General features: G+C 34.1%; 2 protein-coding genes across 2 annotated transcripts in view; one reads left to right on the top strand and one right to left on the bottom strand.

The window, feature by feature from the left end:
* LOC111064249 (protein dopey-1 homolog) overlaps positions 1-4,512 on the bottom strand; it is a 126,653-nt gene extending 122,141 nt beyond the window's left edge. Inside the window, exon 1 of the mRNA XM_039420047.1 lies at positions 4,293-4,512. Within this exon, the coding sequence (XP_039275981.1) occupies positions 4,293-4,348 (56 nt within the window). The 5' untranslated portion in view covers positions 4,349-4,512. The remainder of the gene's footprint in view (positions 1-4,292) is intronic.
* A 291-nt stretch (positions 4,513-4,803) lies between these two features.
* The window catches only part of LOC111064242 (diphosphomevalonate decarboxylase), a 42,629-nt gene continuing 19,844 nt past the window's right edge, over positions 4,804-27,588 (top strand). Inside the window, exons 1-5 of the mRNA XM_039420046.1 lie at positions 4,804-5,290; positions 5,795-5,865; positions 20,198-20,265; positions 21,498-21,544; positions 22,024-22,146. Coding sequence (XP_039275980.1) covers positions 5,239-5,290; positions 5,795-5,865; positions 20,198-20,265; positions 21,498-21,544; positions 22,024-22,146 — 361 coding nt within the window. The 5' untranslated portion in view covers positions 4,804-5,238. The remainder of the gene's footprint in view (positions 5,291-5,794; positions 5,866-20,197; positions 20,266-21,497; positions 21,545-22,023; positions 22,147-27,588) is intronic.

Below are 27,588 nucleotides of genomic sequence, written 5' to 3'. Positions count from 1 at the left end.
TTACAACCGACAAAACTAGAGGACTATTTGAAAATAAACGGGAGAACGTAATTAGAAAAGATAGCAGGAAACTCAATCAATTTTTAATGAAATTCCATTATTTTAGTACTCATTAATTTCAATGATATTAACTTCAAATTGCCAGCATTCCTTATATTTACAAGCAATTCTTCCCTTCCAACCAATGCTGACGGTTTGAGAGAGAGAGAACTTATAGTTCACAATTGAGAGAAAGGTGATGGAGATATTAGAGATGTAATTGAAAATTGATTGATTGATTAGTGTTATGAGCTGCCTGAGTCTTAGCGGACCCATTGCACATAAGGCAGTTTTAATGAGACCCAGCAATTTTAATGAGATTCCAAATGGAGATTTAACTCAATGTACACAGTTCAACAACATCTTTGGAGTAAAAATCGGAGAAGATATCGACTCAACTCAAAAACTGATGGAAAAATAGATTTTTTCTCTGTTGAGTCTTGTTAGATTTCTTGCACATAAGGCTAATATAGGATTTTAAAAAATCAATTTTATTTAAGAGGTGATATTTGAAAATAAAATAAAATTAAATCAACATAAAAACTAAATTGATATTTCTTGGACAGTGACATCGAATTTTATTTGATTTGCACAGTGAAACAATACTAAGGAAATAAAACATCCTAGAGTGTATTTGGAGAAAGAGAGAAACAAATAAATAAATAAGAGAATTAGAATTAGTTGATGGAGATGAAAGCAGAAAGGTGAATAGAGAAGAATTATAAGAGAATCAAAATGAATTTTTAATCGCCAATACCAGTAGGATAAGCAAGGAAGATTCAAAAGTAGAGATTAGGGGAGGCATACTAAGTGAAGTAAAATGTTTCATGATTTTTGCCTATCAAACTTATTATGAAACTTTTGACAACTTATTATAAACAAGAATTTGACATTTGTATTGCAGTGAAACTTTTGACATCAATTCATCCAACTTTTCATTAATTCTGCACTGTTTCCCTGTTATTATTATTCGGAAATTTGATCACGTGATCAGGTTGACCCTGAAAAAATGGGAGAAAGAGCGACACTTAATTGAAATTGATTGAATGGGAAGGCACTTCCAATTTCCCACCACTACTCCACCTCCTCTCCTTCTTCTACTCACATCTCTTCTCTTATATCCTTACCTATTTTCCTTGTTGACTTCTCCATCATATATATCACCTCTTCTTGATTTTCTCTTTTTTTTTCTTCTTCTCCTTTTTCTTCTTCATACAACTTTTCTCTCAAATCACTTCACATAGTCTTTCTCCTTCTCCTTTGTTTTGTTTTATTTCTCATTCCTTCTATTTTCTCCCTTTTCTTTGATTTTGTAACATGCACTTTTCTTGTATGAAATGTAAAGGGTTGTGTGGCAGAGGGGACCAACAGTCCTAACTCCGCCCTTAATAAAGGCAATTATTCGATTCAATTCTTCATAAATTTTTCATCGTTTCCCTCTATTCCCCTCATTCATAGATTTCTCCTCTCAAATCCTTCTCTATTTTTCATTCATAACATAATTCGGCCTTCTTAAATATCATTCTCACTTCCTAAATCATAATAATTATGCTTCGAGCATAAATTATTTTCGTTCTACATCCCTTCCTATTTTTCCTCTTTCCATCTCTTCCTCACATCTTCCCTCCTTTTCTCTCTAATCTCGTCTCACAGAACAAGGAAAAGATCCTCCATAAACCTTTTCTCCCACGTCCCTTCTATCTCACTCCCATTCTCTCTCTTCCTCTTCTTGACTCATAGAACGGGGAAAATTGAGAACAAGACAGTAGCAGTAAACCTACGATTGCAAATCGATAGACCACAGGAAAAGGGCACAACCCAATCTGATTTCAGTTTGAATGATGGCCAAAAAACGATGAAATGAAGAAAAAAATTCACCGATCTTCCATCAATCTATACTGAGACTCACTTTAAACTGACAGCATTTCTAAAAAAAATCATCAATGTTACCCATTCAACCAATGCTGCCAGTAAAAAGTAGAAATCGCTGGAGAGTTTGAGCGGCAAGATTTTCTCTGTCTGTTGTCATTCATGAAAAATGAAACAGACGCGCTTGCAGTTTTCTAATAACAATTGTAAAGTAATGAGCGTTCGTTTCAATGGCAATAACTTGTTATTAGCGTTGTGGGCTGGTATTAATTTTTGAACACTGTTAGAAAAGCTCAAAAGTGAGAAGCATTTATTGATTTGTCCGAAAATTTCTTGCTTTCTCTAAACAATCTGATGTTTTTGTTTTTTGTTTTTTGATAATGATAATGTAGTTGGCAGAAGAAGAATCACTATTATTGATTTGGCATCTTTGTAATGAAATTATTCCCTCACATAGTTGCAATGCCAATGTCTATTTTTTTATGTTTCTTTCCATAGACCATATTTCCAATATTACATCCATTATTTTTCAAAAATTGAATAATAAGTAATATAGTACAAATTAATGAATCAACAAATAATCAAACTATTAATTCTCGAAAAAATAACTTGATTAATTCACGTTCTTACTTTAAACTGTACTTGAGTTTCTCAAGTGAAAGAATTTTATCTCGAAAATACAATGTGTGATCAGGAGTTGAAAAATATTATTTACCTTGGAAACCAGAAGAAGCATTCAATACATTTTTTAAACAACATCAAATGTAATGGAGTTTTTGTAATTCGGTAAAAGAAAACTATGAATTGATAACAACATCAATCAATATTGTAGAATTCTTCAAATCACTTATTCTTATATTATTTCTTGTTTTGAAAATTGTACGGAATTATAGCAGATAAAGAATTTGATTTCAATTAAATACATCATTCTGGGAAATTGAGAAACACAAATAATAGAAATGTTGCTAAAGCAGTAAATAGAAGTTGAATAATTCATTATCAACCAATCAAACTGATAGCCATTTCAACTTGAAATATTCATCAAATAGAAAAGATAGTATGAGATTATGCTATCTATCTATGCTATCTTATTTAGCTTATGCTAGGCTATATTTTCTATATAGCCTAATATTATGTAATATTTTACACCACCTGCTTTCCAATACTTTATTGAATGTTTTATTTGAAATAGGTACGTAGTTCTGAATCTTTTTACTTCAAGTATACTCTATATAATCTGGGATTCTGCTTTGCTATAAAAAATTAAGTTTTAAGAAAAGTAGACTATGCAAAGTTTATGCCTCTTACAGAAAAGATCAAAAGTATTATATGATCTAGAACGTGGGTCTACAAACCATAGAAAACTCGTTTATTATTACTATTGTTTAAAGATCTAAACTTTAACTAAATTTAATATTTCTTACAAAGTAATAGGTTTTAAAAGAAATACCTTTTGAATAAATAAATTACACAGACATTTTTTTAATCAATTTAAGTATATTCTCTTTGATTGAATGGTACAAGGTGATATTATAGTTCATGATTGAAAGAAGCTGCTTCTGACTGATTTTATATGTAACAGAATAAATTATGATAACTGAAGTCAATTATTTCTGTTATAAATAATTTTGACCATTGACATGTTTTGTTTTTGATTATATATTTATTGTTAAGTTAGTTAGGCTTAGGCCTACCCATAATTAACATTATTTCTTTAACATCATTTAACATTAATTAACTGATCAATTGCAAGAAAAATACTAAACTGGTGGTTAAGTATGGATTATTGCTAAAGATAAAGTCAATTATTGTGAATAATTTATGCCAAATAGTTTACTACCAACAAATAAACTCAAGTTTCAAATTTATTTCAACTTTTTTGTTGATAATATAATTTAGTATATTATCAAATTTGAATAAAATAAGAATGTCAGTTAAAACCTACAGTGATTTACTGCAAAAATATTGAGGACGCAGATGTAGCAGTTAGTATGATAAGGAAACTTACCAATTTTCCTTGAAGGATATGGAGCATTGTTTTTTACTAAGTTACCTTTATTTATGATGGATTAGCAGAAAAGAATAAATTTGATGAATTCCTTAACCTAATTCAACTTTATAGACTTTAGTAAGAACAATCTTTCATAGCTTACACGTATAACTGCAAGATGCAAATCCTTTAGTCCTAAAATGGGAATTCTTAAATCACTGTCTGTACTTTTGAGTTTTGTATTACGGTATTGAATTAATAATAACAGAAAGAAAGATCAATTCAAAAATTGGTTTAAAAATCAAAAGATGAATTTCCAAAACATAAACAAAGCAAAAAGTGACATTTGATTAACTTGTCATAGAACTGAAGTGATTGTGTGTACATTACTTACAGACGGTATTTAGAGTCTTTCATAAGCTCATACTCCTCCAAAGCTATTGATCCCATAGTTGAAATACTGTGGTTAATACTTGTGGAATAAATAGCAACAGAAATTTACAAATAATTTTATTTTTCTCATTTCGATGACAAGAGGTTACAAAATCCCTAATAACGTTTTACATTTTACAGACGTTATTCTTCTTTTTCCACTTCGCTCTCAGATGATTGTGTTGCAAGTAGGATTGCCAAATCAAAAATATATTGGAGCTGAAATGACACTACTTTTGATTAACTAGAATCTATGATATCGGTTTTCGTGTCTGATAATTATGAAAGATCAACATTATAATTCTATTTATCAAATTTTAACTATTTAAAAACTTTAAATGACTGAAATTCAACAAACTTGGGAAACATATCGTGTGATGACTTATCGATCACTCCGATAGTCAATAGGAAAAATGTATCGATACTCAAGTATTAATCTCAATCGATTAATTCAATATATCGACTTACACGATTTGTACTTTATAGGTTATGTTTGTGTAGTTATAAATCGGATATTTTGTTTTTTAGTATCGTATTGTTGTTTTAGTATATTAAAAATTGTTTTAAAATAGTATATCTTCTAGTATCAAACAGAATCTCAAGGTTATATTTTTCATAAAGAGCTTGTTCAGAACAACTTAGAGTAATTTACTTATCCAATCCTTGAACTCAAACATGAATTATTCAACAAAGATAAAATCTGTTTTGTAGTTATGTTCCTGAATACCTCAAGTGCTTCCTCTTATTTCACTAATAAATATGTAAAGCTACAACAAAAATTCTGTATTTTTTAGTTTACTTCTGAGCATGAAGGTCATGAATACTTTCACTTGACAGTGAAGACCTACTTACCGGTAGGTGTTTTTGACAGCTTTCCTTTTCTAGTTAAGCATTTTTTATACGCCATCATGAAGATCATCACTTGCATTGCTCCAGTGAATATAGCTACTATAAAATATTGTGAGTATTGAATTGGAACTCTAATGATTTATTAGATAGTTTTAAGTATAGGACACTAGAGAAATGCTACAATTCTTTACCTGAGTTTGTTATCCAATAAGTTTATCAGTGTTACCTAAATCTATTTACTTCTTCAAATCGCTAATTAAATGTCATTATGCATAATAAGATAACTGAAATTTTGCTATGCCTTGCTCCAGAAAGGTCATTGGTAGGCTTACAGTTTCATGGGATCATGTTTCCAAAAAACCACTCCATTCTCATCATTTTCAAAAGTGTGTCAATATAGCTACTGTTCAATTTTTATCAAGTTGCTGGATTCCGTAATATTTTGTGTACTGTAACTTACCGAATAAGACTATTTTTACTATTTTAATGAATAAATTGGCCTAACCATTTAAATTTTAAGATTCTGTTGAATCAAGTAGTTGTCCGAATTGAGGATGTTACAAATAGTTTAAAATTGGAATTTTCTTTAAAAAATGTGTTTACACTTTGTTTCAGGGGGCAAGAGAGATACAGAACTGATACTCCCTCTCAATGACTCAATCAGTGTGACTTTGAGTACAGACCAGGTATGTTGATATAAAATTTATAGCCAAGCTACATAGAGCGTTTTTCAAACTTTTTGCACTGGTGGTTGATGAGTGACGAGTCGGCAAGGCAGGAGGCTCTCCGATTGGCTGATTATAAGAATAATAATAATGTCTTATTAACTCAAGAGCTTTTACAAACATAGAGTTTCGTCATACTGTAATTTATAGTCAATACATTATCAATAAGTTCCATGTCAATAGTCCATTCAATATACAAATCTTATCACAGCTTATCCGTTCCACTGCTGAGTCAGTCCAGATTATAATTAAATTAGTTATAGGCCTAACAGAAAAAACCAACAACATATCTAATAATGATCAAAACAATACCAAATAATAACATTTATATCACAGTCAGGTCAAACGGAGATTAAACAAGAATCAATCACAGTCAGGTAGGTCAAATCACAGAAACATAGAATAAAACATAAATAATTTATACATGAGTATCACAGCCTCCAGATAAAAATTCATTTATTAAATAAAATGTGTTTCTTTCAAACCACTGATGCAATTTGATCTTGAACACATTTAATGGAGCATCTCGCAAATTAAGAGGTAGTTTGTTGAACAATTTTATACCACAAGAAAACCAGTGGTCCTGAGTCTTTCTAAGTTTGCATCTAGGAACATTAATATCATGACTGTTTCTAACATTAAACCTGTGAAGTGAACCTCTTTCATTATGTTGTGACAGACTTCTCTTGACATTTATTAAAGCTGATGAAATATAAAGACTATGCACAGTTAACAGTTTCAACTCAACAAATAAAGGACGACATGTTTCCCTGGGAGGCTTACCTAGCATAGCTCTTATGGCTCGCTTTTGTCACAAGAGTATGTCATTTACTGAGGGAGCATGTCCCCATAATTTTAAACCATATTCTATATGACATTGGAACAAGGCCAAGTAAACAGTTATCAGTTTATCCAATGAAATCGTATTTCTTAATATTTTTAGAGCATAAATCACTCTAGACAGCTTAGTACAGACATTACTCACATGCACCTGCCAATCCAATTTGGAGTCCAAATAAATGCCAAGAAGCTTCACTGCAGATGCATAATTTCTAATACCACCTCTTAGACCACAGACAATCCTTTGAGTTTTTTCAGCATTCATCAGCAGCCCATTTGCAGCAAACCAATCAGCCGCCATAACGAAATCTGCTGCAGCATGTGAAGATCTGCATGGCTTGAGATAAGAGTTGTGTCATCTGCGTAGAGTATGGTTCGACAAGGAACATTTGCAGACAGGTCATCTATCATGCACAGGAACAGAAATGGTCCTAAGACAGATCCTTGGGGTACACCAAACTCAACCGCTCTGGTGCTGGATGTTTTGTTGTTGCAGCTTACATACTGTTGTTTCCCCCTAAGATAAGATTCCAGCAGCTTCAGTGAGTCATCCTTAATTCCATATCTTTTGAGTTTGGCTAGCAAGACACAATGTGATACACAGTCAAACGCCTTTGTAAGATCACACAGTGTTAACTGGATGTATTCCTTATTCTCAAAAGATGACAATATACATTTCACAATATCTTCAATAGCCATAGTTGTTGATCTTCCTCTTCGAAATCCATATTGACTATGAGACAACAAGTTATTAGACTCAAAATAGACAGCCAGCTGAAGAAACAAAATGTACTCAAAAAGTTTTGAAAATATAGGAACTATACTGATAGTTCTAAAGTTCTCAACTGAGAATTTATCACCTTTTTAGTGTACTGGAATTATTTTTGATATTTTCAGACAATCTCGGTATTGACCTTCATTTATACATTGGTTAAATAATGTTGTAAGTGGTTCAACAATAGAATGAATGACGTTTTTGAGAAAAAAATTGGAGACACCATAAACATTAGTACTTTTGGAGTTTGATAATGCAGTCACACTCCTTATAACGTCATTCTCGCTTACATTGCACCATTCAAATTGACACTTAACCTGAACACCAGAGTCTGGAACATCATTAGGATGTAATAATAATAATATCGAGTGACCTGGCTGTCTCAGGTCTGGTGTCAGAGTTTTCAGGTCGCAACTGATCAATTTCAGGGCCTCTGACATGACCTAACGACTGCTTTTTAGGCAGCCGGGACCGACGTCTTAACGTGTCCATCCGAAACGCGGGAGTGGCCCGAGATAAATATCTTGCCCTGGCCGGATAGGCCCGGAATGTAAGGATGTAATGCATTCCCAGCTATTGCTGCCACTGAGTCTATAAAAAAGTTATTCAGCTCATTTGGGTCAATATCCACTTTATTACTCTTGTTTATTCTTTTTTCCTGTCTGACAAGTTGCCATACTGTTCTACATTTATTAGAGGAATTAGCAATAAGTTGCCTAAATGAAGATTTTGTAGCCTCAATAATTTTAGACTTATAAATCTTATTAAGGTATACATATGCTTGCTTTGTATGTAGAGAACCAGTTACTCTATAAAGATCGTAATGAAGCAGGACACGATCCTTTATTGACCTTAGTTCCTCAGTAAACCACTTAATTCTCTTACTTGGAGTTCTCTGTCTATTTTGTAGAGGAAAACACTATTCAATTTTATTCTTAATGTTGTGAGTGAAGAGATGAAATTCTACAGATGACCCAGAACCAGCCACAATAGATGTCCAATCAGTTAAAAAAATTCTCTGTAGAAATAATTGTAGTTATTTTGACTATATTTAGTTATTTTGACTAAAAATTTAGTTTATCATAAATATAGTGATTCAGAGATCTAAGTGAAGTTGAGCTCGAATTCCTGAGGAAGAGTTCTTGGAAGTGCGGAGGCTGTTTGGCGGGTCACCGTAGTCAGCGGGGTACTGAGGCTCAATCGACTCCAGTAAAAACTTCCAGCGCTGGTGCGTCCGTCAATTCATCAGGCTCCGAGGACCCGTATACTGAGGCCTTGAATGATTTCAAGCGGCAAGTTATGAGCAGCTTCGAGAAACTACAAGAGTCCCTCAGTTCGTGTCATGCAAAACTCGACAACAACGCTGAAATTCTTGTTACACAGGGAGAATTGATCGCATCTCAGCAGGAAATAATAAGGACTCTGCAAACTGAAAATGAAGCTCTAAAGCAGAAAATTAATGACCTGTCGATGCAAGCCGACGATCTGGAGCAGTATGGAAGGCGAAACACTTTGGAAATACACGGTATTCCAGTCGCAGATCAGGAGGTCGTCTCAAAGGTGGTGCTCCAAACTTGCCAAGCTGTAGGTGTGCAGATAGGTGCAGAAGAGATTGACTGCTGTCATCGTCTTAAAAAGCGACCTGATTCACGAAATCCGCCACCAATCATAGTGAAGTTTGTTCGACGCACGATCGCTCACGAGATTATGCAACAGAAGCGCAGTGTCAACAAGCTGTCGACCAGGCACATGGGGATGCAAGGTGAGACCCACCCAGTTTATATAAACTTTTCTTTAACAGCTCCACGAAAAATACTTCTCTCCAAAGCTAGAAGACTTCAAAAGGAATTTGGCTTCAAATATGTTTGGGTGGACAAGACTGGTACAATAAAGATAAGAATTGTTGAGAACGGTAGAATCTATACCGTACGATGTGAGAAGGACTTGAAAGCTGTACCAACTACAGTCAGTTGTTAAAGATTTAATTTATTTTCCCTATATTGTAGGTCTCATATAATATATATTGTTTTTCGGAAATGAATTGGGTCAAATCTAGAGTGTATTATTATTCGATTTCACGGATCTGTTTTTATTCATTAATCAATAATCAATCAGAATTTTACAACTGTTAATCCATTATTATCATTGTTTTCTCGGCTATCAACTTAACTACATAGAGTTATAATCAACTGAACCGAATGGATGTTTTCTATGAGTCTTGCTTTTGTGATTTAAAATAACTGCTTCTCCTATCTGGAGTCCTGGAAATTGATAAACAATTTATAATTAAATGAATGTTCAATCTTAAAGAAATTGGCAGGGAACCTTTCAATAGAACAGCAAATAATTAGGAAATAAATGTACTAGGGATTGTTTTGATTGTTCCTGGTAATGGATTATAAGGCTGTATTATATTAATACAAAAATATTGGAATTCGTTTACTATTAAAAGACTATGCCACGCTTTTTTAAATTATACCACTCTTTGTTAAATTTTGACAAAGCGTGGTATAGTCTTATCAATTCACTAACTGCACTAACTAAGCTATATGTTTTTCTTTCTGCAACTACGTTATATCAACAGAACTATGGAATATTTTTATCTCATTCTCATTATTACAGTATTGCTAGGTCTTCCGATAACATTTCTCGTTCTTGCTTCTAATCTTATTGCAGATTGCATTCACTCTGTTTTCTTCTACACTGGGTGTTTTCATTATTATAGAATCTTTCTGAGTAGTTGTGGTGGTACTAAGGTGGTTATCCATACTGAAGACCAAATATCTAGTATTCTATTCATTAAAGGTTCTGCTATTTAAAATTTATTTTTTTTCCTTTAATTATTATTATTCTTGAAATGTAAAGGGGGAAGAATAGTGGTGATGACCCAAGTTATTTGCTGATTAAGGATGAGAATCTGATTTATGTAATATGAACATTAACCTTAACTTAAGAGAGTAATATTTTTCTTTTTTAATAATAATTCTTATTTAATATTTTACGATATTGAAAACAGTTTTTTACCGGTGGGCTTAGATGATCGACTTATATTTTATTTTGTTCATTTTTTTCACTTCTTGTCATTTATTTGAATTTATAATATTTTTTCATTTTTTCTCTTTTTCATATATGTCATTAATTTCTTCTTTGTCTGTGTACTATCAAAATGTTAGAGGATTGCGTACAAAAACCTCGAATCTGTATAAATCTCTTCTAAGTGCAAATTACGATTTGATAGTATTGACTGAGACCTGGCTGCACGACGGCATAATCAGTTGTGAAATTTTTGATGACCGCTACTCTGTCTATCGGAGTGATAGGGGAGGGGGTGGTGGCGGTCGCAGGGGGGGTGGAGTACTTATCGCAGTGAGAAGATCATTGCAATCGGAGCTCTGTAGTGAGCTATCTGTAAATAATGATTATTATTGTTATGATTCCGTAGGGGTTAAACTTAAATCAAATTCAACCGATTATCATATAAATGCTGTTTATATGCCACCTTCCACTCCTTCAAATGTTTTTCTTGATTACTGTGAATACATTGAATCCTTGAATAGCTTACTCAATGGAAATTTAATGATTATTGGTGATTTCAATTTACCCGAAATTAGCTCTGATACTTATGATCTCTCTTCTGGCTCATGCAAAGCAAAATTTCTTTGTCATTTAATGTCATTCTATGATCTAATTTCTTATAATTCAGTACAAAATGAGCTCGGTAGAACACTGGATATTGTTTTGAGCAACTTTCCAGTTGATGTAGTGAAATGCGATGATCCACTCCTCCCGCAAGACTGTTATCACCCTGCATTATGTGTGGAAGCCTCATATGCGGTGAAGGTGTCAGAGCTCGACTCAAATCGTTCACCCGAATATTCGTATGACTATTCCAAGGGGGACTATCTCGGCCTCTATTGCGGACTCCGCGATTCCAGTTGGGACTCTGTTTTTCGTTGCGGTGATGTTGACTCTGCTGTAGATAATTTTTATGAAGTACTTTACAAAAATTTTTATGAATTTATTCCAAGGAGGAGGTTGAATATATCAAATAATAAGTATCCTCCTTGGTTTACATCTGATATCATATCAGATTTGAAAATAAAAAATAAGTGCTCAAGAAAGAGAAAAACTTCGCCTTATCATGATAATAAATTTAAAACTTTACGCGCATCCCTGAAAAACAGAATTACACTATCTTATGAGGCGTATTTGATTAGAGTTCAAAATGGAATACGACATAATGTAAAAGATTTCTGGAAATACGTCAATTCAAAAAAAAAACTTCTTTTGTGGAGTCAACCATGACACTGGACGGAGAGTCTTACTCTGGGGCTGACATAGTTAATGGTTTCTCTAAATACTTTCAATCTGTGTATGAGGCTGATACACCTGATGTGCCAATGGGGATTCCGGAGGTGTCTGGGTGCTCATTGTTGGATGGGGGAGTTGGGATGGTTTCTTCCAATGATATTTTGTCTGCTATCAATGGGCTGAGGTCGGGCTGCTCCGAGGGTCCTGATGCGATTCCAACCTTTATTGTCAAGGGCTGTGCTGCAGTCCTTCTAGAGCCATTAACATTCATTTTTAACTTGGCTATAAGGTCGGTTAGATTTCCTTCAAAATGGAAGATTGCAAGAGTTACTCCTGTTTTCAAGTCTGGGAATAGGAATGATATTAAAAACTACAGACCAATATCCATTTTGAATTGTTTTTCGAAAGTTTTTGAGAAGCTCCTGCATTCGATTATTTATAAGCAGTGTCAGAGGATTATTGCACCTGAGCAACATGGATTTCTGCCTGGTCGCTCAACTGTGTCCAATCTTATAGTTTTTAGTAGTGAGGTTTCACAAATTTTGGATCATGGAGGTCGTACAGATGTTATCTTTACAGATCTATCAAAAGCGTTTGACACCATAAATCATAGACTTCTGATACGGAAACTCAAAGTGTTAGGATTTTGTGTAACAATGGTTAATCTTCTACAGAGTTATCTGGAGGCAAGAATACAGTATGTCAAGATTCACAATTTCAAATCAGAATGCTTTGAGTGTACATCGGGGGTTCCTCAGGGCTCTAACCTTGGTCCACTTCTATTTCTTTTGTTTATTAATGATCTACCATCAGAGAATCTTCATGCCTTCTGTATGCAGATGATGTAAAATTATATAAAGAAATCAATTATCAAAGAGATTGCTATGATTTGCAGAGGGATATTGATAGTCTGTCTAGATGGTGTGATGAAAATGGACTAAAAATGAATGTGAATAAATGTAAATTCATGAGTCTCACTCGGCAGTCCTCCACTCATGCAGGTGTATACTTTATAAATGGTATTCCATTGGAAAAGGTGGAGTCGTTCAAGGACCTTGGAGTAGTATTCAGCCCAGACCTTTCTTTCAATTCACATATTGATTACATAGTTAACAGAGCCAACCAACAGATGGGTTTCATTTTGAGGACGTGCTCGCCCTTCACTGATGTGGTACCTCTGCTACTCTTATACAAATCAATTGTGAGGAGTCTATTAGAGTATGCATGCGAAGTATGGAATCCTTATCATAATGAACAGATTCACATTCTAGAACGCTTGCAAAACAAATTTTTGAGATGCATGTATTATAAAAAGCACAGGGTTTTCTGTCCCTTTGATTACCCAACCAACTTCCTCAGAAGTATGTTCAATATTAAATCACTGAAAGTAAGACGTGATGTTAAATTACTTGTTTTTCTGTACAATCTGTTAAATAATAAAATTGATTCTTCCTACCTGCTTTCTAAAATTAACATATATATAAATACCATTGCACGACGTTCTGGATTTTCATTTCATATTTCTCGCTCCAGAACGGTAAGACATTATAACTTTCCTTTAAGTAGAGCTCAAAGAATTTTCAATACTTATTCAGAGCACTTGGACATCTTCTGGTTCTCCCTCTCCAAATTCCGAAGGATTTCATATGATTTGGTCTTGTAGTATGTGGTCCATCATTTCGTGATTTGCGCTTGCATTTCTTTTATTCAATTATCCTCATAAAGGCTAGTGGTAGTACATTACACAGACACTTTTCCTCTTGTCTATATACTAGTAATGATTATAGTTTACTGAAGTATGTGTGCATTTTTTCTTATTGAATTCAGTTAATGTATTTTTATTATTCTATATAAGACTGTATATTTCTTCTATTTTTCGTCTTATTTCATTCTCTTAATTTTATAATTAGCTATTTTTATAATTTATTATTTTCTCATATTTTCTATCTTCTTTTTATTGAAAATTGTATTATGTTGGAAATTATTGTATAGTGTGGAGGAGGCAAAATGGGTTTTTTACCTGTTGTCTCCATGAATAAATAAATAAATAAATCCTATATTGTCTCACAGCAGCAGCACTTTGATCCTCACATACCTTATCCTTTTTAAGTACCATAATTTTCATTACAAGTGATTGATGATCAGCAATGCAGAGATCCTTAACATCAACACTGTAGAATGACTGGTTGTAGCCGATAGTATATTTCGCACCTAGGGCCGAAAATGAGACTTTTCCGGCTCGAAAACGGTTTTCAAGTCCGAGGCCTTAGGCCGAGGACTAGAAAAGATTGAGAGCCGGAAACACATTTTTACCCGTGGTGCGAACGCTATTTTTCGCCACACAAAAAAAATAAACAATATATATATATTATGAGAATAATTGTTTATTTGGCACAAAACTGAAAGGTCCTAGCTCTAGCAAATCTGAGGTACGGTAATCTGAATATCAGGAAATTGTACAAGTATCTTTATTTTTTTAATTTTCAGTGGATACAATTACAAATCATATAACTATGATCGGGAAAGAACAACAGGCACGGCCCAAAACTATTCTGTTCCAAAATTTTGATAATGAATAACATGTCCGAAAAATAGGTTGCTTTTAATAGTTTTAAGTAGTTCCAAAATTATCCACCAGGTTTAGTGGTACCTAAACGTAGTACTTCAGCTGGGTTTGGGTAGATTTCAATTTGTCTATATAACCTAAAAGTTATTGTTCAATCATGTTTTAATGTGGGAGGTTTAGTTTATACTTTTTTATTCTTTCAAATGGCAATAAGATGATATTATTATGAATGTTTAGATTCTTGAATAATGAACACAAAATGAAAAGTTTTTTGATCAGCTGTTTTAGCGCACTTGAAATTTGGACAAACTGGATGTCGACAATGCTTGTTATCGTCGACTGCGGAAGTTGAGGTTAGAGTCCTATCTTACTCTGAAAATCGAATCTGAATAGTTTATAATATCTTATTTGTATTTCATTCATCCAAATAAAATGATAGTATCTCATTGCATTGCAAAATACTTTATTCAATTTCTAGAAGCATAACTGATTCGGTTTCATAAACCATTTTGTAAACACGTTCACATCAAATCAGAATCAGCTGACTTCGAGGTTATTTTACAGCCCTAGGGCCGTAAAACTTTTACCGGCCACGTCAGAAAACAATCATTTTCGGCCTCCATATGACGCACGAAAACCAGCTCATTACATCCAAGTGAGGCAAAAAAATATAATCAAAACAGGATGTTCCTCTAGGAGAAAGTAAAGATGGATATAAATTGTAAGACCTCAGCAGTGTTAGAAAATATTGTGATTTTGAATCATTCATTCTTAGGTCAATATTGAGATCAGTGGAAATGAAAATTTGAACATTATATCCACTCAGATAGTGAAGAATTTTCTCAATACTATCAAGAAAGATATTAAAACTTCCACTGGGTGACCTGAACACCGACACCAGGAAAGAGTTCAAGTCACACAACAAAACAGAACATGCTTCACAGTGTTTTTCAGAGCAGTATTGTTCAATCTGAAGCTCTTTAAACTTTAGTCCATTCTTTATTATTATACAGGAGCCTCCATTTTTAAAAGCAGAACGGCAGAAAAAAGAACCAACTGTATAACCTTCAGGTGCATGCATGGCTATTTCATCAGCATGTAACCAATGCTCACACATACAGATGAAGTCAGGGTTTTTAGTTTGACACACTACACCAACTTCAGTATTCTTATCCCGCAAACACTGCATGTTCATATGAATCAATTTAATCACATCAAAGTTGGTGTTCAATGTAATAGTATCATTGGATATTTTCCTATTCCTGGACGTCATCCCAATCAGCTGATAATTAGCCAATCAGAAAACTTCCTGCCCTGCCAACTCGTCCACCGCCAGTTCAACACCTGAAAGAACGCTTTATATTGCATGGCCCTTACCCAATATCTAATCTCTCGATCAAGGACCAGGCCATTCCTGGGTATATCGCGTCAGTCTGTACATTTTCAACATGAAAAAAACACTGGTCAAACAGACCACACTTTACTTGATCACAATGGCAGTGTCACAGATCACAAGTATCTTCATTGAAAAGTCATTGATATTATATAAACTCTTTTCAATTAGCCACTTAGACAAGGTGGACCTGAAGACATTCACCGGATGCGCCCTCACCGGATACGCCCTCACCGGCTCTGGCAAGTGGTTGAACATCCTCAGCGCCAGCACGGGTAAACATTCCCTCACCTTCGACAAATGACAGCGTGGCACATCGATTTCCGTCCTCCGAGAGCTGAAGGAGTGTTCCTGATGTAGAGTCCACAAATTGTTTGGATGCCCAATATGCGAAAGATCGTCTGGCAATATGCATTATATACTGAATCCAAGGAGGGTGACAGGTGCTTGGCTTAGATTTTTGCTGCCAAGAGTACACATCACTTCTTTGGTATTTTCTTCATCAAGGAGCTTATTTGCGGAGAACCAGTCCCTGGCCTCAGCAAAGAGTTGCTGCGCTCTCAATCCTGCTGCTGTGGGTCCACCACCCCTACCGTTCATTGTTGTGTCATCTGCAAAGAGAAGGCTTGAGTCCTCCAGTCTCAGATCGTTGATCATAATCAGGAACAGCAAAGGACCAAGCACCGATCCCTGAGGCACGCCATGAGGTTACGTGTTTTTCCCTTGAAGTAGCCCCCAACAGTGAAACGATCTTTTTTTTTTTAAGATTACGTCCTAAAGACTCCAGTCATGGAGTATAAGACAAGTCATGTTATTACATAATAATTCTAACACTAAGTAGTTCAACCTAGTTTAGGTTTGAAAGGAATTCTTGTACACTATAAAAAGCTCTATCAACTAAATATTTTTTAATTTGTTTTTTGAAAATCTTCAAATCATCATTACTTTTCAAGATTTGAGGTAGCTTGTTATAAAATTTCCTACCAATATAATCTGGTTTTTGTTCAAATAACCTACTATTGTGACCCATTATATGATAATCTGCTCTGTTTCGCGTATTATACTCATGAACATCTGAATTCTGGATCACACCACTCGTTTTCACATGCATTACAACTTCATATACATACAAAGATGGCACAGTTAATAGACCAAGCTTTTTAAATAAAGGCCTACAAGAGTCTAACCTATTCACTTTCTCTATACATCTGAGTGCCTTCTTTTGAATCTTAAACACCCTGTCCATATTTTGTTGAGATGAATTACCCCATACTAAAATAGCATACCTAATATGAGATAGTATAAGTCCATGGTAAGCAGTTAACAGTAATTTTTTAACATTCAGCCTAGCAAGCTGCCGCAGGACAAATACCCCAGATGATATCTTATTACATATCCTCTCAATGTAAGGATGCCATGTTAATTTCCTGTCCAATAAAATTCCCAAGAATGCTACTTTCTCTTCTTGGTCTAATTCATTTTCCTCTACAAACACATTTATTTCTCTATCCTCTACTGAATTATATTTACTTTTGAATTGTAGGAATTGACATTTCTTACTATTTATTGTTAATTGCCTTTGCTTCAAGAATTGGACAATTGACTGTACTCCAGTAAAAGCATTTATTTCTAGACTATCTAATAAATAATTGTTAAAGATAAGCGATGTGTCATCAGCAAACAACAGAGCTCTGTGATCTTTTAACTCTTTTGGTAATTGGTTCACATACAACAGAAACAGTAAGGGACCCAGAATTGAGCCTTGAGGTACTCCAGCCTGGACCTCCAGTTTTTGAGATTTAATTTTTACTATTTCATTCCCATCCACCTTGGTAAGCTCAACACACTGGTTTCTACCTATGAGATATGATTCAAACCATTTTAGTTCTATACCATTCACACCTACAGTTTTTAGTATTTCCAATAATATTCTATGGTTCACACAATCAAAAGCTTTGGATAAATCAAGAAATATTGCGGCTGCCTTCTCACCTGAATCTATTATATCTATTAGTCTTTCAACAAGGGATACTATTGCAGTCTTAGTAGATTTCCCTTTCTGGAACCCATGCTGTTCATCACATATGAAATTAATTTCTTCCAGGTGCATCAATAGCCTATTTAAAACTACTCTTTCAAAAATTTTACTTATTACATTTAGAATACTAATGGGTCTATAATTTTCAACTCTTTCAGAATCACCGCTCTTGAAAATTGGCAAAATTTTTCCTTGTTTCAGATCATCAGGGAAAATACCCTGCTCTAGTGAAGTATTAAGGAGATGCAATAAAGGGTCCAGTAATTCATTTTCACATTCTTTTAAAATTTTGCTTGAGACCCCATCCAATCCTACTGTTTTTTTGTTATTCAATTTTTTATTATTCTTGACAACTCATCTCTTGATAATGGATGAAATTTAAATACCTTTTCAATTGGCTCAGCATTTAATGTAGTTGTATTATAAGTATTAGTGTTCAGTGACTTTTGGAGATTATATGCAACCTGTTGATAATACTTATTGAAAAAGTTACAAATGTCTATACTATCATCCATATAATTTCCATGTTCATCGATTATCCTAGGGACATTAGTAACTGTATCTTTTTGAGCTGCTCTCCTATTTCTATTAATTACCTCCCAAACAGCAGAGTTAAAATTGGTACTAGTTGTTAATATTTCAGCTGTTTTCTTACACTTAGCTTTCCTCACTTCTTTTGCATAGTTTTTCTTTAGACATTTGTATTTGACTTCACTCGGAACATCCCTCACTAATTTAAATTCCTCATAAGCTTCCCTAACAATATTTCTTTGAGTAAGAATATCTTCAGTTATCCATTCATCTACTTTGTTTAATTTACTTTTTACTTTGACTTTTTTTATTGGACAGCATACACTAATGTGAAATCTTAGAGTATCAATGAATTGCTTATATTTGTAATTTAGGTTAGAACTGTTATAAACACTACTCCAATTTTCTTGAAGCAGTTCCTGCTTCAAACAATTTATATTTCCTAGCTCATATTGCTGAATTTCTTTCACAAAAGTTTTTTTTCTGCTTGGATTCTGGCCCTGCAACTTAACATCTAAAATTTGATAGTTATGATCTGATAGATCTGAGCTACCCAACCTGACATTACAACCTTCTATATTTGTGAGGATATTATCAATAATTGTCTGTGAAGTTCGAGTTACTCTTGTATATTCGTGGACCTTAATTTCTAAATTATTCATATTAATAATATCTCTAATATCCTCTGTCATTTTATCCTGCCTGGCAAAATCGTTATTGAAATCTCCTACTACTATAACATTTGTGAAACGAGCGGTTGTAATTTCCAAAAGTGTATGGAGCAGCTCACAAAATTTTTGCCAGTCTCCATTTGGTGACCTATAGATACCTAACACTACTACCTCAAATCGATCATCAATTTTTAACCTTAGTCCCGTCACCTCTAAATCCATCTCAACAGAAAATCTCTTAACAAAATCCAGTTCATAAGTTTGGGTATGTTTAGCATTGCTAGTGAATATACATACACCACCACTTCTATGAGCTATTCTACAAAATTCTGATCTCAGTGAATAGCCTGGAATCCTAACTTGATTTATTTCCTTTATCTGCATGCGATCCATGCTCCATGCAAAAAATATGCGGTATAGTGAGACTTACTCCAAGCTGTCAGAATTGATTGAGAAGGAAAGATTATTTCATCTATTCATAAGGCAAGCTGAGATGTGAATCTTACTGTAGAAAAAATCAGGTCATTGATGATTTAGTGCAGTGGTTCTCAAAGTGTGAGGCGCTACCCCCAAGGGGGCGCGATGAATGGTCAGGGGGGGGGCGCAAAGCTTGGTTGGAGAATGTTTCAAATTTACTTCTAAAATAATTACGATCAGCAATCTTTCTATTTTTAAAATTACATGTAAGTAATTTTTACTCATAAAATATTTATATCAACCGTATTGTCAAATTCAAATTCTCAATCAAAAAGAGCTCCCTCAACATGATAGAAAAAGAAAACCTCATTGATCTCCAAGGTGACTTTCCGCTTAAAATGAAGAATAAAGAACGGTAGATAAGTGTGTTGAACATGTTTGTGAACCCATGCTCGTCATTCATGCTTTGTCATCAGTGAAATGTTTTCGAACAAAAAATAGCTGTTTGACAGTAGTTACATAAAATAAACAACCAATAACAATAAATAAATCACTGGAAAATTAAATCATAACGCTACAAAAATAATTTAACCTCAAATGGAGCAGCGAATGAAGAATAAACAACAAAAAATAGAAGATACAGAAACCTGGCCTCAAACATTTTTGTTTGAAGCCTTTCGCTGTGATGACACAACACTTTATGACGACATGTGTGTATACATTGTTTGTAATTTTACATTTCTCATTGCAGATGCATTCGAAGACTACAGTTGCCATAGATCCAGATTTCAAAAATGACAGAATGTGGCTGAACGGAAAGTAAGTATTGTAAAAATATATAAAAGTGAAATGGCACTGATTCATTCACTTACTCAATCATTTATAATCAACAGAACTAAAGATCTGAACCAAATACGTTTAAATTTGGCATATGTATCTTCATTTGGCCTCCTAGAAACGCACTTAGAAAGGATTCCAATGATACGCCCAAGAACTAATCGACGAAAAATGTTCAAATTAGATGCACAGGCTTAGCTGAGTTGTGAAAATGATGTATTGGAGAAGTTTAAGAATAACGCCAAGGATACGCCCAAGATGGCGGTTTTTCTGCGTTTCCTCAGATTTTACAAGAACTAATTGAGATAAAATGTTCAAATTTGGTACAGAAGTTCAGATAAGGTCAAGAAATTTTTATAAAATGTATTTTTATCAAATAGATTTGATTTTCATAAAAGGATTTGAGAATTACGCCAAAGATACGCCCAAGATGTGCAGCGTTCTCCTAGCGTTCCCCAGTGTTTTTAAAATTTGATATACAGGCTCAGCTGAGGTTTAAAAATGTTGTATTGGAGGAGTTTTGAAATAACACCTAAAATCGGCGGTTTTGTTTAGCTGGAAAGAGCCTGAAAGTCTGTATTTGACGGGTGGAAGTAAGCTGAAATGGAGAATGCAGGCGAGCGAAGCGAGTTCAATCTGTTGTTATCAATCCTGGATGATGCAATCGGGGCCCGGGGGGGGGAGTCCCTTGGCTAGTCGAATAAGGCAAGCGGAGCGAGTCTGCCGGCTAGTGTAAAAATTAAAATAAAAATCAATTTGAATCTAAATTTTTTATTTCCTGTAAAAAGTTTTCATTTTTTATTTCGGAATTTCTAAAAAGATTCATATTTTGCTATTCATTTGACAATTTATTCATTTTCAAAAGTATAACAATTTCAATGGTATTTTTAATATCAGAGTGAATAAGCAAAAGTGATGGTTTATAAAATGGAAAATATTATAAGTTGAATCCAACTTCTCAATTATTTTGATACAAATTCACAAACTCCAATCCTAGCACAAATTTATTCACATTCTGTAATCAAGTACCACAAATACAACTCAGCTTTTAAAAAATTGAAAACATACATTTTTAGACGTACATTTGAAACTTAATATGAAACCAATAGCCTACGGTACTGTTTTTAAAATAAGACTTGCAAGTATCTGTACTTTGTGATTACACTCCGTCTATTTTTTCCCATACGTTTGAACATTTTGTTTTGCTTTTACAGAGAACAATCCGTGGATAACCCAAGATTTGCTCAGTGTCTTAAAGAAAGTAAGTAAAGAGAATAATCATCTGTTAATTCTCAAGTACTAAATAAGTATTTACTTGATAACTGATGATCAAGATTTTCTAAGCGTCCCAATATTATGTTAATTTATATTATGCTAAGACTGGGTTGAACGGAGTTAATCATTCATAACATTCATCTCTAATTGCTTTTTACAGACATGTATTATATCTTGAGATATAATAACATCCTGACGTATCCTTGTGCGGTCCATTATGCACTAAAGAATTACATGATGAGTTTTTATCGTATTATGAGCTCATATTAAATTTGAATAAAATTCCATTGGAAATAGAAATGAAAATAAATCACAGTCATGTAGACCGTGCAGTTATCTGGCACCTAAAGTGATATATTTTTATCTTTTTTACGTAATGATTTCAACTAATCAGCATGCAAGAAACTTACTATGACATATTTATTTTTAAATTTAGTAATATTGGTTCCTTGTATCTTGTTACAGTTCGCCGGAGAGTACAGGATAAGCATGGGGATATTGCCGACTGGAAGTACCACATTTGTTCTGAAAACAATTTCCCCACTGCTGCCGGTCTAGCTTCCTCTGCAGCCGGCTATGCCTGCTTAGGTAAATTGAAAATAATTAATTTTAATTAATCTCCTTAGTATTATCCAATAAACTTCATGTACAGAATATAACACATTAATATTGCAAGACATCTTACTACTCTGAGGGTTTTTTCATCTTTGACTCCTTATTTATTTTTATGTTCTATATCATCTTCGCTCCAGTCTATTTTCTTCATCTACTTCTTCCTTCTGATTATTTCTATTAGTTTCTTCACTTTTTACAATTTTTGTTGTTTTTCCTCTCGTTTGTCTTTCTTTTCAAATTGATTTCGTTTATCAACATTCACAGTTATCTTCTTTCTTGTCTCACATTCTTCCTCCCTCTTCTTCTCTACCTCTAGCTTCTCTTATAACTCCTTCGACTTCTCCTCCTCATTATAATAATAACTACTCGACTGGGCACAACTTAGCATGATTCACAACACAGCAGAATATTATGCAGCACAACACAATTGAAAATAAAATCAACTCAAAATGAGGTTCACGTTTCAAAATTAGTGGAAATGATAGGAAGGCTTAGTTGTCACATTTCTTTTTTTACCACCTGATATAGTATATAGCTGGGATTTAAGTCATTTCAGTAGGGCTATATATGACCTAATATTAATAGTTGATTTTTTAATAATGATCATCCCATTTCATATATTACAAAAATCAAGAAATTGTATTTTATTCAACTTATTTTATACCACTATATTATGCGTGTTTTTGGCATTAAGTGAAATGAGTAAATAAATGAATAATATAAATAAATTTTCGTAATTCAGATTAAATATTTTTGTAGTACATTATAGTTCTTCTTAGTCTAAAAATACAACATAATTTGACATTATACAGTTCAATAGTGCGATATAAGTACATATTTGACAGTGATTAATTCATGATATTCTAGCTGATTCTGCGTTTTCAAATTAAATGATCATGAGCCACTGTAGTGAATCGAACAATTTTATCTCTTTGCTATTAGCGCCGGAGATATCAAGTTGGAAAACTTCCAGTAGTCATGATTAACAAAGATTACTACAACTTAAAATTAGAATACTTGCGACCCTAAAATGCTGGCCAACTGTAGTGGGGCTGAGTGCCCACGTTTAAAGCGCAACGTTTGCAAGAGATGTGTCACCAAGGCTTGTTGTGGATAGCCAAATGAATGAGTGATGTGACACAACACGTGATAATGGTGGCGCTCGGCAACTTGTGCACAGGATGCAGTGTGGCAGCTTACATGATTCGGTCTTGAGAGACTGGTCCAACACAGCGCCGCGTGCTTGTCTGGGGTCCAGTTAACCTTGAAATGAATGAAGATCTATTAATACGAACAATGCTAATACAATAGTTAATGTCAAAAATTGGACCCTAAACTAAGGCGTCAATGTTAAAGATCGATATTTTTTTTTTTTTTTTATACAAATTTAAAAAAGTTTGAGTTGACCAGGGGGCATTAGATAATGAGTTGTCCCCAGTCAATGGCCTGATCTGGCTGAAGGAGGACCAATTTTACATGTGTGATCTGTGCCACTGAATGAAATAATAGTGGACTGTAAGAAATGCTTTTGTAAATAAAAAATGTTAAGATGTATGAATTGTATATTTATTGTACTACTGCACAAATCCAACATGCTAAAAAATGAATGATAATTTATAATAAAACTGGTAGCTGGGAAAGACGCCAAATAAAAGTAAGGTTTAAGTAAAACAGTTCAATAGATTTATTGTATACTTTGAGAAACGTGACATATTGTCTTAGATTTAGGAAATGCCACACAGGGCAGTTGACTGACGAGATACGAATAATTGACTCAATAGTCAGGAGTACAAAACAATAAAAATGACATAATAAAAAATTGAGACAATCAGTTGAAATATGATAAATTGACTCAATGATCATGAGTACAAAACAATAAAAATGACATAATAAAAAATTGAGACAATCAGTTGAAATATGATAAATTGACTCAATAATCATGAGTACAAAACAATAAAAATGACATAATAAAAAATTGAGACAATCAGTTGAAATATGATAAATTGACTCAATAATCATGAGTACAAAACAATAAAAATGACATAATAAAAAATTGAGACAATCAGTTGAAATATGATAAATTGACTCAATAATCATGAGTACAAAACAATAAAAATGACATAATAAAAAATTGAGACAATCAGTTGAAATATGATAAATTGACTCAATAATCATGAGTACAAAACAATAAAAATGACATAATAAAAAATTGAGACAATCAGTTGAAATATGATAAATTGACTCAATAATCATGAGTACAAAACAATAAAAATGACATAATAAAAAATTGAGACAATCAGTTGAAATATGATAAATTGACTCAATAATCATGAGTACAAAACAATAAAAATGACATAATAAAAAATTGAGACAATCAGTTGAAATATGATAAATTGACTCAATAATCATGAGTACAAAACAATAAAAATGACATAATAAAAAATTGAGACAATCAGTTGAAATATGATAAATTGACTCAATAATCATGAGTACAAAACAATAAAAATGACATAATAAAAAATTGAGACAATCAGTTGAAATATGATAAATTGACTCAATAATCATGAGTACAAAACAATAAAAATGACATAATAAAAAATTGAGACAATCAGTTGAAATATGATAAATTGACTCAATAATCATGAGTACAAAACAATAAAAATGACATAATAAAAAATTGAGACAATCAGTTGAAATATGATAAATTGACTCAATAATCATGAGTACAAAACAATAAAAATGACATAATAAAAAATTGAGACAATCAGTTGAAATATGATAAATTGACTCAATAATCATGAGTACAAAACAATAAAAATGACATAATAAAAAATTGAGACAATCAGTTGAAATATGATAAATTGACTCAATAATCATGAGTACAAAACAATAAAAATGACATAATAAAAAATTGAGACAATCAGTTGAAATATGATAAATTGACTCAATAATCATGAGTACAAAACAATAAAAATGACATAATAAAAAATTGAGACAATCAGTTGAAATATGCAACACATAAACTTGAAAGTAACGTAGCTGAAGATTCACTGAATTTGAATTGAATGAACCGTCCAAAAGTTAGGCACGGTGAATGAAATGCAAAGTTAATTGAGTTGGCTACGGCCAAAAATCACAACACTGATGCTAAGTGAATGTCTGAATAGACAACCATCCAAATGCTTGGCATGGTGAATGAAATGTAACAAATGTTCGTAGATCACTAAAAGAACTGATTGAAACTGATACACCATCTACGGGGTAGACATGAAAATTGCTAATACTTCGATCTAGCAATGAATGATTAGGTAGCTAGCTGACTAACCTAACAAAACGGATACAGAGCAGAACGTCTGACTGCACCGTGAAATGATGAGAGTGTGATCTTGGAATGCAAGCAACACACCAGTAATAATGTCCCGCGAGACCAGAATTACTTCAATGAAACGAATGAATGCGAAATTGGGCCTCAAGCCCTACCAAAAATGCCTACCGCAAATGAATGTTCAGTTCAATCATATAACTTGTTGCTGAATGTTGAATGTTCTGGAAACTTGATTTTCATAATCAGTAATATAAAAATGATTTGAGTTCTCACACTGAGAAGTGAATAAATTTAAATTGAAGATAAAAATTCGAAGCACTCGTGACGAATGAAACGTGCTCTGACATACCAAATACTGAGATTGAAGATATTTCACAAACTAACGAACCGAAAATACTGAAACTTTATCGAAGCACTGGAAGAAACATTCTACGTTGAATAAACATGAATTTAAAACTTGAGAATTGAAAATTTTGAATTGAAAGCGACGAAAATTGAAGAACGGAAAAAAGCTGATGTGAACTGTTACGCCATTGCTGTGTGTAGAAGGAAACAGGAAAGTGCATGCACGAATTGCGTTGTAAGAAACTACGTATAGCCACGTCGATGAAAAAGATATGCGTAAAAAACGTCTAGACACGGTAGGAAATACTCCAAAATAATATTAAATAATACCAAAATGTACAATAAAATTAATGTACAAATGTAGCATGACAAAAAACTGATGTAATCCGTGAACTGCAGAAAACACAGTGAAAGTGGACCGATGACAAAGTGACTTGCGCACTAACGCGACAAGTTGGGACAAGAACACAATGCATAGTGCGAAATCTGACATAAACCTGGCCCCCTTGAGGCCTGCAGGGTCTCAAAAGAGAGACATACGAGAGAACAAAAAAGAAACGGAGATTATGTCGGATGAGCAATGCTGAATTAATCAGAAAATTCCTCGTCGAGTGGAAGCGGTGCAATGCTAGAAATAGCCCGCTTGAAAGTGCCTGATGCGGTGCGAACGGTGACCACCCGTACCTTGTTGTCCTTCCCTGGATGAACGGCCGTGATGCGCGCAAGTTTCCATACCGAAGGTGACGTACCCGTGTCCTTGAGAATAACCACAGCACCAATCTGCAGGTTTTCAGATTCAGAGCTCCACTTGCTCTTCCTTTGAAGTGTGACTAGAAACTCAGCAGACCAACGATCCCAGAGTTCCTGAGTGATCAGTGCTAACTGACGCCAGCGTGAACGGTGATCGATGTGAGTGGTGGTTGGTGTGTGGAACGGCAGTGCGGTGAGCGGACGACCAACCAAAAAATGCCCAGGAGACAAGTATGCTAAATCTTGAGGGTCCTCAGACAGAGGCACAAGAGGCCGGGAGTTGAGGATAGCTTCAATCTGTGCAGACAGCGTGGAAAGCTCTTCAAAATTCAAAATCTTATTCAAAGTGACCACTCTGAAAATTCGTTTAAAATTTTTTACAGCGTTTTCCCATAGACCTCCAAAATGAGGAGCCCTGGGAGGGATGAAATGCCAACCAATGTTGAAAACGGCGGCAAAGTTGTGAATTTCAGACTGAATAGCAGAATCTGAAAGAAATGCATGTAACTCATTGAGTTCATTGTGAGCGCCAACAAACGTTGTAGCATTGTCTGAATGAATGGCAAAAGGGATGCCACGACGAGCAGAGAACCTGATGAGTGCGGCAATGAAGGCCTTTGTTGAAAGCTCGGAGACCACCTCTACGTGAACTGCGCGCGTTACCATGCAAATAAACAAAGCAAGGTAAGCCTTGGAGAAATTGCGCGACTTTGAGCCACCAAGACGAATTGAAAGAGGACCTGCGTAGTCAACTCCACAATTATAAAATGGAAAATCCGGTTGTACACGAACTGCGGGAAGATGCCCCATGATTTGCTCGGAACGAAACGTAGAGAAACGAAAACACATTTTGCAACCCTTTATTACACTCTTGATGATGCGACGGGTGGATGGTATCCAAAAACGTTGTCGAATACTGGCCATAGTGACCTGAACGCCAGCATGTTGAAGACGTCTATGAAATGAGACAATGAGCGCACGCGTGAACCTATGTT

Source organism: Nilaparvata lugens, chromosome 2 (genome assembly GCF_014356525.2).
Source record: "Nilaparvata lugens isolate BPH chromosome 2, ASM1435652v1, whole genome shotgun sequence".
In the NCBI taxonomy this organism is placed as follows: Eukaryota; Metazoa; Arthropoda; class Insecta; order Hemiptera; family Delphacidae; genus Nilaparvata; species Nilaparvata lugens.
Note: the sequence above shows the minus strand (reverse complement) of the source record. Positions and strands in the feature narration are given on the sequence as shown.